Source organism: Centruroides sculpturatus, unplaced genomic scaffold, assembly GCF_000671375.1.
Source record: "Centruroides sculpturatus isolate CEXI.00-Female unplaced genomic scaffold, Cexi_2.0 scaffold222, whole genome shotgun sequence".
Classification (NCBI taxonomy): domain Eukaryota; kingdom Metazoa; phylum Arthropoda; class Arachnida; order Scorpiones; family Buthidae; genus Centruroides; species Centruroides sculpturatus.
In genome coordinates this window covers 766,144-778,635 of record NW_019384483.1, presented here as the reverse complement: position 1 = coordinate 778,635, position 12,492 = coordinate 766,144, and the positions used below count along the sequence as shown (strand labels likewise).

Genomic DNA, 12,492 nt, shown 5'->3' with positions numbered 1-12,492 from the left:
TTGAGATATCTAGCTCCATACTTGCTTGAAAGTGGAGCAATCACTTCATTCTCAGCTCACTCCAATAATTTTAATATACTGTAGAATACATAAGAGTCAGATACAATACCTCAGTGAGTTTTGTGATTGTTAAACATTTTGGAAAACCAGATAATCACAATCTAGATTCAATTCTAGATCTTAAATTAGTAATACAAAAAGGCAATTACTGGACCAAAAAAATTTATTTCATTTTTTTAGCCAGTAACTTAAAATTTCCAAACTTATATTAAAACAGAAAAAGTGGCCATATAATTTTTTCTTAAAAATTATGTGCACATTCATTATAGTTATCATAAACTCTCATTTACATACTTATATACATGAAACAGTTACTCATCAATTATTAAGAGACTTATATTTTCAAAATTTTGAAAAAAGAAATATATTCTAAATTTATTTCCACCTCATGTTTTTGCCACTTTTTTTCTTTTTGAGTTATTTGAACAGTGAAAATTTAAAGATTAACACAAAGACATAATTGTCAACTATAACAAATAAAGATGGGGTGCTGTCATATATTATTTCATGTTCAGCTTATAGTCAATTAGATCAGATTGAAAGTATCTGTGAATTCTTCCAATGTAAGCCAGAAACAAAAATTCTCTAACTTTTAAATTAGACTTTGTAAATTGAAATGAGTAAAAAATGCAAATTTTTATGGTATTAATAACCAATAATAATAAAGACAATAAAAAATACCACTCACAATTTAAACTTAATATATATCTGTTGTTACTGTACTGTAATACATTTTAAAATAATGTATTTTTACGTATTTTATCGTAAAAGACAAAGAAACAATACAGTTTTATCAATTCTTTCTTTTATATTACAAAACAATTCTAATTACATTTCTAACAACTGTACAAAATTTTTAAATTACAATATTACAATTTATTTTTACTTTAAAAAAAACATTCTTTAAAACTAATAGATATTAGTACCCAACAGTTTAAAATTTTATGTAAAAAATTAAGTAAAATCAAAATAGTAGCAAAGTTTAAAATATTATTAAATTATATGATAATACTAATAAGAGATATAAATAGCTATTTAGATTTGCCAGTTGTCAAGATGTAAAGTTAAGATAAATGAGTAATCGTTATTTCATAGATTTATGGTTTAATAAGGAAAATATGTATCTTAGAAACTGATATGTAATATTGTAACATATTGAGCAATGTTTTTGATCGCAGAGTAGTATATTTAAATGAAAAACCAAAAAGAAGAAAGAATTACATGAAAAGTTTTCATTCTTATCAGTGCCCAAATAATTCTACTGATCAACTGTTAAAATTTACTAGCATGGCAAACAATAATAAAATTTCTGATTAATTAATAAAAAAAAACTATTCAAATTTAATATGTAAGATGGAGTTAGAAACATTTTAAAAAGATGAAACAAAAAAAACCTAAAAAGAATATTCCACAAGAGTCTAATTTATCATTTACTATGGAAGATAAATTGGAAAATATTCCTTTGATTTTTCAATTAGTATTTTTTCATAGCTGCAATTGCTGCCTCTAAAAATTTGCAATATAACTTGTTATAAAGAAAGATATTTTAATTTCCAAACATAACAACATATTTAAAAGTCAACTATTTATGGCAATATAATGCCAATAATTTCTATATATATTAAATTAACATATATAAATATGCTAAATATCAATATATACATAAGAAAAAGTACATATTTTTACATAAATAGATCTATTTATAATAAATTTAAGATCATATCAAAATAATCATTAACAGAACGTAACATAAATTCATATCAGTCATATATTAAAAAGACAATTAAAATGTATTAACAATAAACAAACAACAACAGTTAATCAATTTTACAATATATTATGTTTGAAAATATATATATAGATAAATCAAATTCAATGTATATATTTATTTTAATTTTAGCTTCTTCTGTAATTTTTTAATAGTAACAATGCAAAAGTACAATTTTATTATTTGCTCTTTTGTTAAGATCATCTTTATGCATGGATAAAATAAGTAAGGAAAGAAAAAACAAGATAATGTACAATATATTAAAATTACAATTATACATATGTATATATATTAAAGGATAAAATTAATCATAAATTAATATATTCTTAAAATTCTGCTTATAGAATTCTAAGCCACAATCAAAAAATAAGTATGACTAGAAAACAGAATGAGATCTTTCACAAGTTTCAGACATTACATTTCTTAATATATAATAACACTTAGTTTAATAAAAAAAAAAAATAATAATAATAAATTAACACAGATTATTTAAATACTGTAATGATAAGAATCAAAATCTGTCTTTTCTATAGTCATCTGTAGTACAAATATTGGTATGAAATAAATATTTTTTTTAAAATCTTTGGTCAACTAAAAAAATAATTTAATAAAATACCATTTCTTAATTTAAGAAAACATTCTGTTTACAAATTAATTATATATTATGTAATACTGCATATTGAAAATTAAAATAAACATTAAATTTTTTGAACTACCTTGGCTTAGCTACACACAAACACGTAAATACAAATGCATAAATTTGTATTTTCAGATTTGTATAATCATGTTAAAAGCGTCTTCCAATCATGCTGTCCATTTGCACTATGCACTAATGGAAGAACTGGAGGGGCAACTAGATTCCATTTTCCATCTGCTTCCTCTTCGGCAACTGTTATAGCACAATATGGAGTTTTACGAATAACACGTATGAGATCACTCGTGCTTCGTGGAGCTAAACCAATTAATTGTCTCGTGCAAGAATCGAGACTAGCAGAATGTCCAAGTAATAAAATGTTTCCATCTAAAATAAAAAATAAAATATATAAGCTATCTACTTCTATTTATAAAAAATATTTTATTAAAAAATTTATTTTTAGACTAATAAGATTACAGAACTTATTTATTTTATAATTAATAAGTTACATAATAAAACTATGGTTCCATTTAGTATTAATATTGAAAATATTTTTCAAATTAACTTTACTTGGAAACCTTAGAAAATTCTTAAAATTCATGTCAGTGATGGTGACTAAGTTTTGTAGCCTTTCAATATTTTCCTTTTACAAGGGTGGTTTTTTCAACCTCCAATAGTCCATAAAAAAAGATAATAAATTCATTTTGTTATTTACACTTATTATTTTTTTAATTTATGATTCATTTTATACTTTAATATATACATATATATGAGGGCTGTTCAAAAAGTATCGGACCTTTGGTTGGCAAAAATACATTTATTGATTTTGAGGTACAAAACCCTAATCCCCTGCAAAGTAGTTTCCTTGGTAGTGTATACACTTCTCCCAGTGCTCCTGCTATTGCTGGAAACACTGCTGGAACACGGTTTTTGGAATGGCCATCAGCTGGTCCATTGCATTCCACACGATGTCTTCTCTCGACTCAAATCGGGTTCCTTTTAGTGGCATTTTCAGCTTGGGAAATAGCCAAAAGTCACACGGAGCCATGTCAGGAGAGTACGGAGCATGACAAACCACAGGAATGTTGTGTTTGGCGACGAAAGTCTGAATTAGATGCGCAAAATGGGCAGGTGCGTTACACGATGAAACTGCCAAGCTTTGGTTGATCACAGATCCGGTCGTTTGTGTCGCACAGCATCACAAAGACGACAAAGGATCTCCTGGTAATACTCTTTTGCGATGGTTTGGCCTTGTGGTGCGTACTCACGATACACTACCCCACAGGAGTCGAAAAAATTGTCAACATGACCTTGATATTTCTGCCGACCTGCCGTGCTTTTTTTTGGCCTTGAGGATTGTCCCTGAAAGCCTGCCGAATCTTGCGAATGGTTTCCACTTAGGTATCGTCAAGGTTTTTGGCAAACTTTGATGCAATATTGCTGCTCACGTTGTTCAGTCATTTTTCAACTTAGTGGAATCCGACGAGAGCTCACTACACGTTCTCACTCATAGGCTGACTGCCAGTGACTGACGCTTCCTGCAGGTGGGAAAAAATCAGGACTGTGCATGACTGTCTCCTCCACAACTCCACCAAAAGAGGCCTCCCACGCATGAATGGTTTACGTGGAAAAAATAAAGGTCCGATACTTTTTGAACAGCCCTCGTATATAACTGTAATTTTAATATATTGTACAGTACATTATCATTTTTTTTCCTTACTCATTTTATCCATGCATAAAGATGATCTTAACAAAAGAGCAAATAATAAAATTGTACTTTTGCATTGTTACTATTAAGTCTTCACACAGTAAAAAGTTCCAAGCTGGGTGGAAGTCTTCACCACCTTTAAACACCCAGCATATAGCCCTGATTTAGCACTGAGCAACTTCCACCTCTTTCCTGAACAGAAAAAGTGGCTAGGAGGGCAGAGGTTTGAGACTAATGACGATCTTCAAAACAATGTTGGGCCCATCTCAAGTCATTGGCGATAACATTTTATGAAGAGGAGACAATAAAGCTCGTCCACAGATATGACAAATGTCTCAATCTTCACTGTGATTATGTTGAAAAGTAACCAGGTTAGTGGCTAACTTTTGGTAATAAATTCATTTTGTTATTTAGACTTACCTTTTTTTTTATGGACCATTGGAGGTTGAAAAAAACAGCCTATGTATAAACAAATTTTGTTTTTTATTTGTTGACTATATTAAAATATGAAATTTAACAGATTTGATAAATTTCAGCAAATTTTTCTAATTGTAACAAATTCAAATATACAGTAGAGCGTCGATTATCCGAAAGTCAATCATCCAAAAGAATTCCAGTCGGCAAATTTAAATTTTCGCCAGTGCTGTGGCACTGCAATCTTTGGCTATGTCTTGGGCTACTCAAATATTTTACGTTTTTGATACTAAATTAACTTCTGAAGTATAATTTTTTATTGTTTTTATATTTTTCAATATATTTATTTTGTTTGTACAAAATAAAAAAATAATTTTCAACGATACAATAGTCTTCGTTAGGCTTAACATCGACGAAAATTCAACACAAAGCGACATGCAATGGAGAAAAATGTCAAGATGGGATAAATTAATATATTTTTTCATACACTATTGGTTATCCGAAACATTGATCTTCTGAACAACCCCAGTCCCCAATCGATTCGGATAATCGACGCTCTACTGTATTCTGATCTTCAATAGCTGAGGATGGTCTAATAAAGACTAAAAATGTTTCTAGATTAATGAATTGTTTTAGTATTCTTTATAAGCAATTTGTTGACTACATGTAAAAATGATGCCAAATTTTGTTTATTTTGAAGATTAAGAGTTTTATATTCAAACTATTTACACATCTTTTAATTATCCAGATAAAATCTTATCAACTTTACTCAATTATTTATAGATCTTATGTTTATTTTTATGTTTGTACTTACTTTCAGTATTTTTAATGATTGTCTTTACAATATAAAAACTTCGTAAATAATATTGTTCAATTGATTCTCTTTTGTCTTTCAGTTCATCAGCAGCAATAAGAGGTTGATAATCTAAGTTAACATTAAATCCATAATCTGAAAGTTCCTGAATTGACATCCAAGTTGGCATTCCTTCTTGATACCAAGCTAACCATTCAAATAATCCTGGTTCCACATTGATCTTCAAATACTGTTGTCCTAATGCTAGAAGAAATAAATATATGTATAGATGAGAAAAATATTTATAGCTATATAAAGTTGTTAACATTAAAACTTTATTTATATCAGTAAACAAACTTTAGCAATTTCTATATATACCTCTAAGGATATTTGTACAAGTCTGTAAGCATCTCAGAGAAGGAGAACTATAAACATATGTAAATTCAACTGCTGACTCTTTAAGTGCTTCACCTAAAAATAAGAAAAATATATTTCTTAGTTAAATATTTGTGTATGAAAAATCCTCAAAATATATTGAATACAGCTTTTAAGATTTTGAAGTGAAAAAAACATTTACTTCAGCGAAATTTTAACTAGTAATTAAATAATATGATTCTGATAATATCAACTAAACTAAATTTATAGCAGAATCAAATATATTCCTATATTAAACATTTCAAAGCCTGTTTAAAATATAATAATCATTATATGTATTTAACAATGTATCAAAAATACTTTTCTAGTTTATTTTATTTTTTTATTATCAAAATTTAACAAAGATAATATAATATAATCATATTATAATTGGATAATATCAAATGACAAACAAAGAGAACTAGTGAGAGATTTAGGAGTTTCGTGACATTAACAAAGAGGTTATGAGGTAGTCCTTGGGGATTTCAATAATAATGTTTATGTGGATAAGCCTAGGTATGACTTTTTTATTGAGGGGGAAAAAAATGTACTTATCAAACATTTTCAATAAAATTGAAGTTAAAAAGTACCAAGTGACTCGAGTTTTATAGAATCTTTCATTGAAGACCATATGGTTTAACAACAATATACAGTAGAGCATCGATTATCTGATACAGTTTGGGATTGGATAACTGGTTTTTCGGATAACCGAACATTTATGAAAAAAATACATTAAACACAAAACTGTACTGTACATATTTTGTATCACATGTCTTATAAATACATATCTTACATAAAGTAGTACATTAAAGTACACTACAGTTTAGGCCTATAGTTTAAGTTGGCAGGGAGGGGGAGAATGCTGCAGCACCAAAGCACTAGCGGAAATTTGAATTTGCCGATTAGAACACTTTCAGTTAACTGAAAGCGTTCCAGTCAGCAAATTCAAATTTGTTGACTACATGTAAAAATGATGCCAAATTTTGTTTGACTTATTTTGTTTATTTGATCGGTATTTGGATAATCATTGCTTTACTGTACAGGTATACCTCGCCTTACGTCGGTAATTGGTTCCAGGAAAACGACGTAAGTCGAAAAACGACGTAAGTCGAATTTACCTGTCTCCGAATCTACTTATCACTAGGAAAGCATTTTAAATAATATATGGTTAATAAAAATCTATTTTAAGCTTACAAACAAATAAATTTTAGTTTTTAATATAGTACAAAAAAAGTAATCTAAATTTACGAATGCGTGTACTGTAAATACAGTACATACTTGTATATATTTTAATATGATTTTATGTGCTTTAAACGTTTATCTAGTGATATTACGACTTCAATATTTGTGGCGGACAGACGTAAAGTCGAATAAAATGACTTAAACTTGATTTTTATTTTTCCATATACTTTTTTAACAAGCGACGTATAATCGGGAACGACGTAACTCGAAACCGACGTAAGTCGAGGTATGCCTGTACTTTACTTATATTTGTACAATTGATGATTTTTGGAATTGCTGTCTGTTAAAAAATTTAAAGCTTTTCACATTTGTGAATGTAAGAAAATTATAGATAATTTAACACTTTAATAATAATTTAAATTTATTTAATTGCTTAATTATAACTAACTCCCAATATCACAAATGAATAAACAGTAAAAATATTAATAAACTAAAATTATAACGTAAGGTTAATAAATATATAAACTAATGATGGGATGATATCAAAATATCTCCTGATTCAGATTCTTTTGAATAGTTTCTAAAGTTTATTTTTATTTAGAAAAATCAATTATTTACATTAAGATCATGGTACATTCATTAATCAATAAAATCAAGCTTAAAAATGAAAAATGATTGAAAACCCAGAATTAATCTTTCGAAAGAAACATGAAAATTCTTCATTTATATGTGGACATGCATGCTTTTATTGTGTACTATGAAATAAATTTGTAATCTTATTCCCTTTTACTCAAAGAATTATCACATCATGTCATGTAGGATTGCCATCTTTGGAAACTGCTTTGTTTGCTGATGCTATGACAGAGAGGGGAAGTAAACGAGAAGATGCACCTTTTTTTCATGCTTCTTGCAATCGACATGCCTTGCAAATGCTTTAATTCCATCATATCTAACATTACACGAGATTCAGCAAATAATGCAACAAGCCGAACAAATATTATCATCACAAATTAACTAAGTTTTGAATTCATTTGAGTCAGGTTTTCCTAAATAAACATTACATGAATTTTTTTCAAGGAAAGAAGAATCAAATGAATGCCTAGACTGATTCAATTGACTTGAAAAATCAATTTTTAAAACTCAAAATGGCAGTAAACTTAGCAGAAATAATTATTTTTACTTAGAATCACAGGAATTGCATTTGTTATGATTCATAGTATCATCTGTGAATTGTGACAAAAACACTTCTATATAAGCTGAAACTAATTTAAGCCTGAACACCTTAACTACTTTTTTAGCAACACTTTAATTTATTTAAAGGAAAGTTTTCCATCTCTTTTCATGGGTCTGTGTCAGATTGAACAAGATTCCAACAGTCTTCTTAAACAGTTCAAATCTTGTTAAATCTAACACAGACTCAAGAAAAGGAGTCAAAAACTATCTTTAAACAAATTAAAGTGTTGTTGAAAAAGTATTAAGGGGTTGTTCAACCATTTTATTTTTATAAGTAAACATACTAAATATTAAAAATAATTTTATATAATATTTTTAAAATTAAAATATAATTTTGTTTATATTTTAAACTTTGCTGACACTTTTATATTTTTTCTGACACTTAAATATTTTTGTTGACTGCCAGCTTTGTTGTGATAAGAAGTTCTTCAAACCTTACTCAAAAGAGTGAGAAAAATAAAAGTAAAACCTTTAATTTTCTCAATAACTAAAAATTCTCCCATCAAGTAAAATGGAATATTTTTTATGAGATTGAAGCTAATGGGCTCATTAGATCAGTACTTAATAGAACATCATGTGGTCACTATTTTTTTATTATAGAAAAATTAAAAAAAAAATTTATTATAGAAGTGACATAATGTGGCTATCTTTTTTTAAAAGTTTAAAATATGCAATTTGCCAAAATATTTAAAAATGCAACTTAAGAAAAATTCTGTTGTCAAGCATGAACTAAATGAGGTCACTGATGGCATTGCAACATAAGGGCAATCACCAAATGGTAATCAAAAAAACATTTCTTCTATAGTTTTTATTTTCACAAAATAAGTAGTCTATACTTTCCGTCAGAACATGAAATGAATATAATGAAAATTTCATCTAGATTGGATAAAAATTGCAGGAGTTATAAGAACTCACAAACAAACAAACAAAGACACACAATGGCATTTATAAATCCTCAATAATGCTTTCTCCCTTTATTAAATAATGGTTCATAACAAGGATTATTCATCAAACATTATTGAAATATCTGAGGATCACGTCAAATTCTCCTTGTGAGTCAAACTTCCTGACACTGTGAGCCATTGCACCACTGATCTTTGTGAAACGAAGTTTGTCATACCATTTCTCATTAGTTCACTTTTCATTTGTTCACCTGATATCTATCATAATCATTGATAAATCTTTGCATAATAAAGTTCTATTCTAATTTTAAACTAATTTTAAACATCTCCATATGAACTTCAAAAGTTAAACCAACCAACTACTTTTCTGAGTTAATTAGTTTAATTTTAAAATTTTTAATTTAATAAATCCACTATACTATTATTAATATTAATAATTTATAAAAAATTTAAAAATATGTAATAGCTGAAAAGCTTATACAATTATCCATATAATATTAATACTATGTTCATGTTGTTATATGAGAATGATGTGTATTGAAATTATTTGTATATAGTTCCCAGCTCAAAAAATATCATTTATCTAATATAATATAATAATTATGTTTTAAGAAACAATTATTATATTATAATATTCTTTAGATTTAAAAAACATTGTCATTGCTTCAAATTCTCTTAAAGAGTATTTTTTTATTTTATTTTCAATAAAATTTGGATATTGAAATACATATACAAATTACCTATAAAAAGCATTGTGAAAATTAAAAGGGTGTTAATTTTCACAATGTTTTTTATATGTAATTAAATTAACAGGGTTTTATTTTTCAAATCCAAGAGTTATCACTCTTAACTTCATGCCACAATGGCATGTCTCAATATATCATCATCATCATCATATGAATAAATAGGAAATTTTCTTTGTTTTCATCAAATTTAAATTTTGTTTTCTTTTTAAAAATATTAATTGTATTTAACTAATCAAATAAATAAAGTGTATTTTCTAAAAAAATGTTTGTTTATTTTGATTTTGATTTTATACTTGTTTATAGTCTCAGAACTACAATAAGTAGGTACAGTAAATAAGCAATAATACATATAGAAGAATTTTCTGTGAAATTAAAGTTCTCATACATACTTAATTTTAATTAATCAAACATATCTACATGTGTAAAAACAGATAAACTAACTAGTTTTTCAAATGCATGTGTTAAAAGAATTGACAAACCTACATTATTATATAATGAACTTTCAACTTTAATGCACACCCCCCTCAGCCAGTCTGTTAAATTGAAGTTTAATTGTATTATGGTTATATTTTTAACTTAACATGCTGTTTTTTTTCAATCTCTAAATTACTGTATTTTTCAAAAATTTTAAAAATACTATCTGCCATTTTAATTAAAACACTGTATTATTGGTGAGATGTGATCATAACCTATCTTTTTCATCTATATTATATATATATATATATATAAAATAGAAGTTTATTAATTGAAATCTACAGAACAAGTAGTGCCATTTCACCAGATAATTTTGTGAAAATAAAAAAACAAGTTATATGCTATCCGAATGTTGCAGACGTTGCTGTACATTTTGTACTAGTGATGCATGCTATTGTATGCTTCCAATTTGTTCACATATTCCTTAATCAGTCTGATGATGATACAATGCATGACTATACTTTGTTCAGACTGATTGAAAACCCTGTAAAAACATCAAAGAACACACTATTACCTGGGGTCTTTACACACCATTCATCAAACAAATTCCAATTTGTGGAATACAAGCATGCCAAATTATCAACAGACAATTCTGAATTAACAGGTACTAAATTAACAAACTTCTACTGTAAGTTAATATAAACATACCAGTAAGAGATGCCTGATACAGGCCAATTTTTGTAAGTGGAGAGTCTTTTAAATAATCCTGAGGTCCACCTTTGCGGGGAGGCACTATGTTTGGCATGTTTAGATCCTTCTTTACATAATTTCCTAATTATAAGGGAAAAAAAAAATCAAATTTAATAATTTTTTTATTATAAAATACATTGTAACATAATAAATTTTAAATAAAAAAAAAACTTTATTAGAAAATTATGATAATTGTGTTATTAATTAATGGCAGCTATAATTTCTGCAACATTTAACAACTGCAAATGTGTCCAAATAAAGAATGTATTTTGCCATACAATAATTTTGATCATTATTCATAACAAAAATGATCTATTTATAGTTAATAATTAATGATCAATATATGAAATCTGTAAACATTAAGTATTTCTGAATTTACAGTAGAGTGTCGTTTATCCAAATCAATTGGGGACTGGGGTTGTTCGGATAACCGATTATGTACGAAAAAATATACTAATCTATCCCATGTTGAAATTTTTCTCCATTGCGTGTCACTTTGTGTTGAATTTTCATCAATGTTAAGCCTAATGTAAATTTTAAAAAATAATTGTGGCTATTGTATCATTAAAAATTATTTATTTTGCACAAACAAAATAAATATATTAAAAAACATATATATATATTTTCGAAGTTAATCTAGTATCAAAAACGTTCGATTCAGCAAAACACAGTCAAATGGAATGCTTTCAGTTAACTGACATTTCAGTTGATCGGCTTTCAGATACATGACACTCTACTGTATTTGAAATCTACATTAAAAAGACTTTATTTATAAATTTTACAACATTCTGATTTATAATAAAATATGAAATATTGCAATATGATAATAATGACAGAAAGTAAACTTTTGTAATAATTACATCCATTGCTCTGATGCAGATATTTGAAAATACTAGATATTACAAATATATGGAGAATAGGTTATAGGAGTTTGTGATGAAGTACAATTAGAAAAAATATTTAGTAATAAGCTGTCACATTTAAATTTTTTGAAGCTTACCTTGCCTCAAATAGAATTTGTAACAATGTTAAATTTTAGTGTTATTATCAATACTTCTTGAAACAATCTATACTATTATGAACACATTTGGATTACAGATGTTTGTGAGAGAAAAATACATATGGTTTAAAACTAAACAATTGTCAGATTATATTGGTCTACATTAATGCTACTATTAATAATTAAATGTTAAGTAATTTGGTCTAGATATAGGTATTAGGTGCCATCTTTTGATAAATTTAATAATTATGTAAGGAACCAAGTCTGAGCTTTATTTTTTTTTTGCTTTCATTATATTTTGTTTGGGGCTTATGTTTAGTTAAGACGAAGTTTCCTCACCATTCACCTTAGTAACTTAAAAATAGAAGAAAAACCAACTCACCGACGAAAGAAAAGCGCCGTAGAAAAACTCGCGCACACTTGCGCTTCCCAAGCGGAAAAAAGTAAGTCCGCACCGAGAAAAAGGGGGGGGGA

At 27.3% G+C, this 12,492-nt stretch overlaps 1 protein-coding gene across 1 annotated transcript in view; it reads right to left on the bottom strand.

The window, feature by feature from the left end:
* Nucleotides 1-1,965: 1,965 nt before the first annotated feature.
* Nucleotides 1,966-12,492, bottom strand: part of LOC111621524 (protein UBASH3A homolog) — a 139,358-nt gene continuing 128,831 nt past the window's right edge. The window contains exons 11-13 of the mRNA XM_023363682.1: nt 5,756-5,848; nt 5,399-5,641; nt 1,966-2,849 (exon numbers count right to left, since the gene is read on the bottom strand). Coding sequence (XP_023219450.1) covers nt 2,611-2,849; nt 5,399-5,641; nt 5,756-5,848 — 575 coding nt within the window. The 3' untranslated portion in view covers nt 1,966-2,610. The remainder of the gene's footprint in view (nt 2,850-5,398; nt 5,642-5,755; nt 5,849-12,492) is intronic.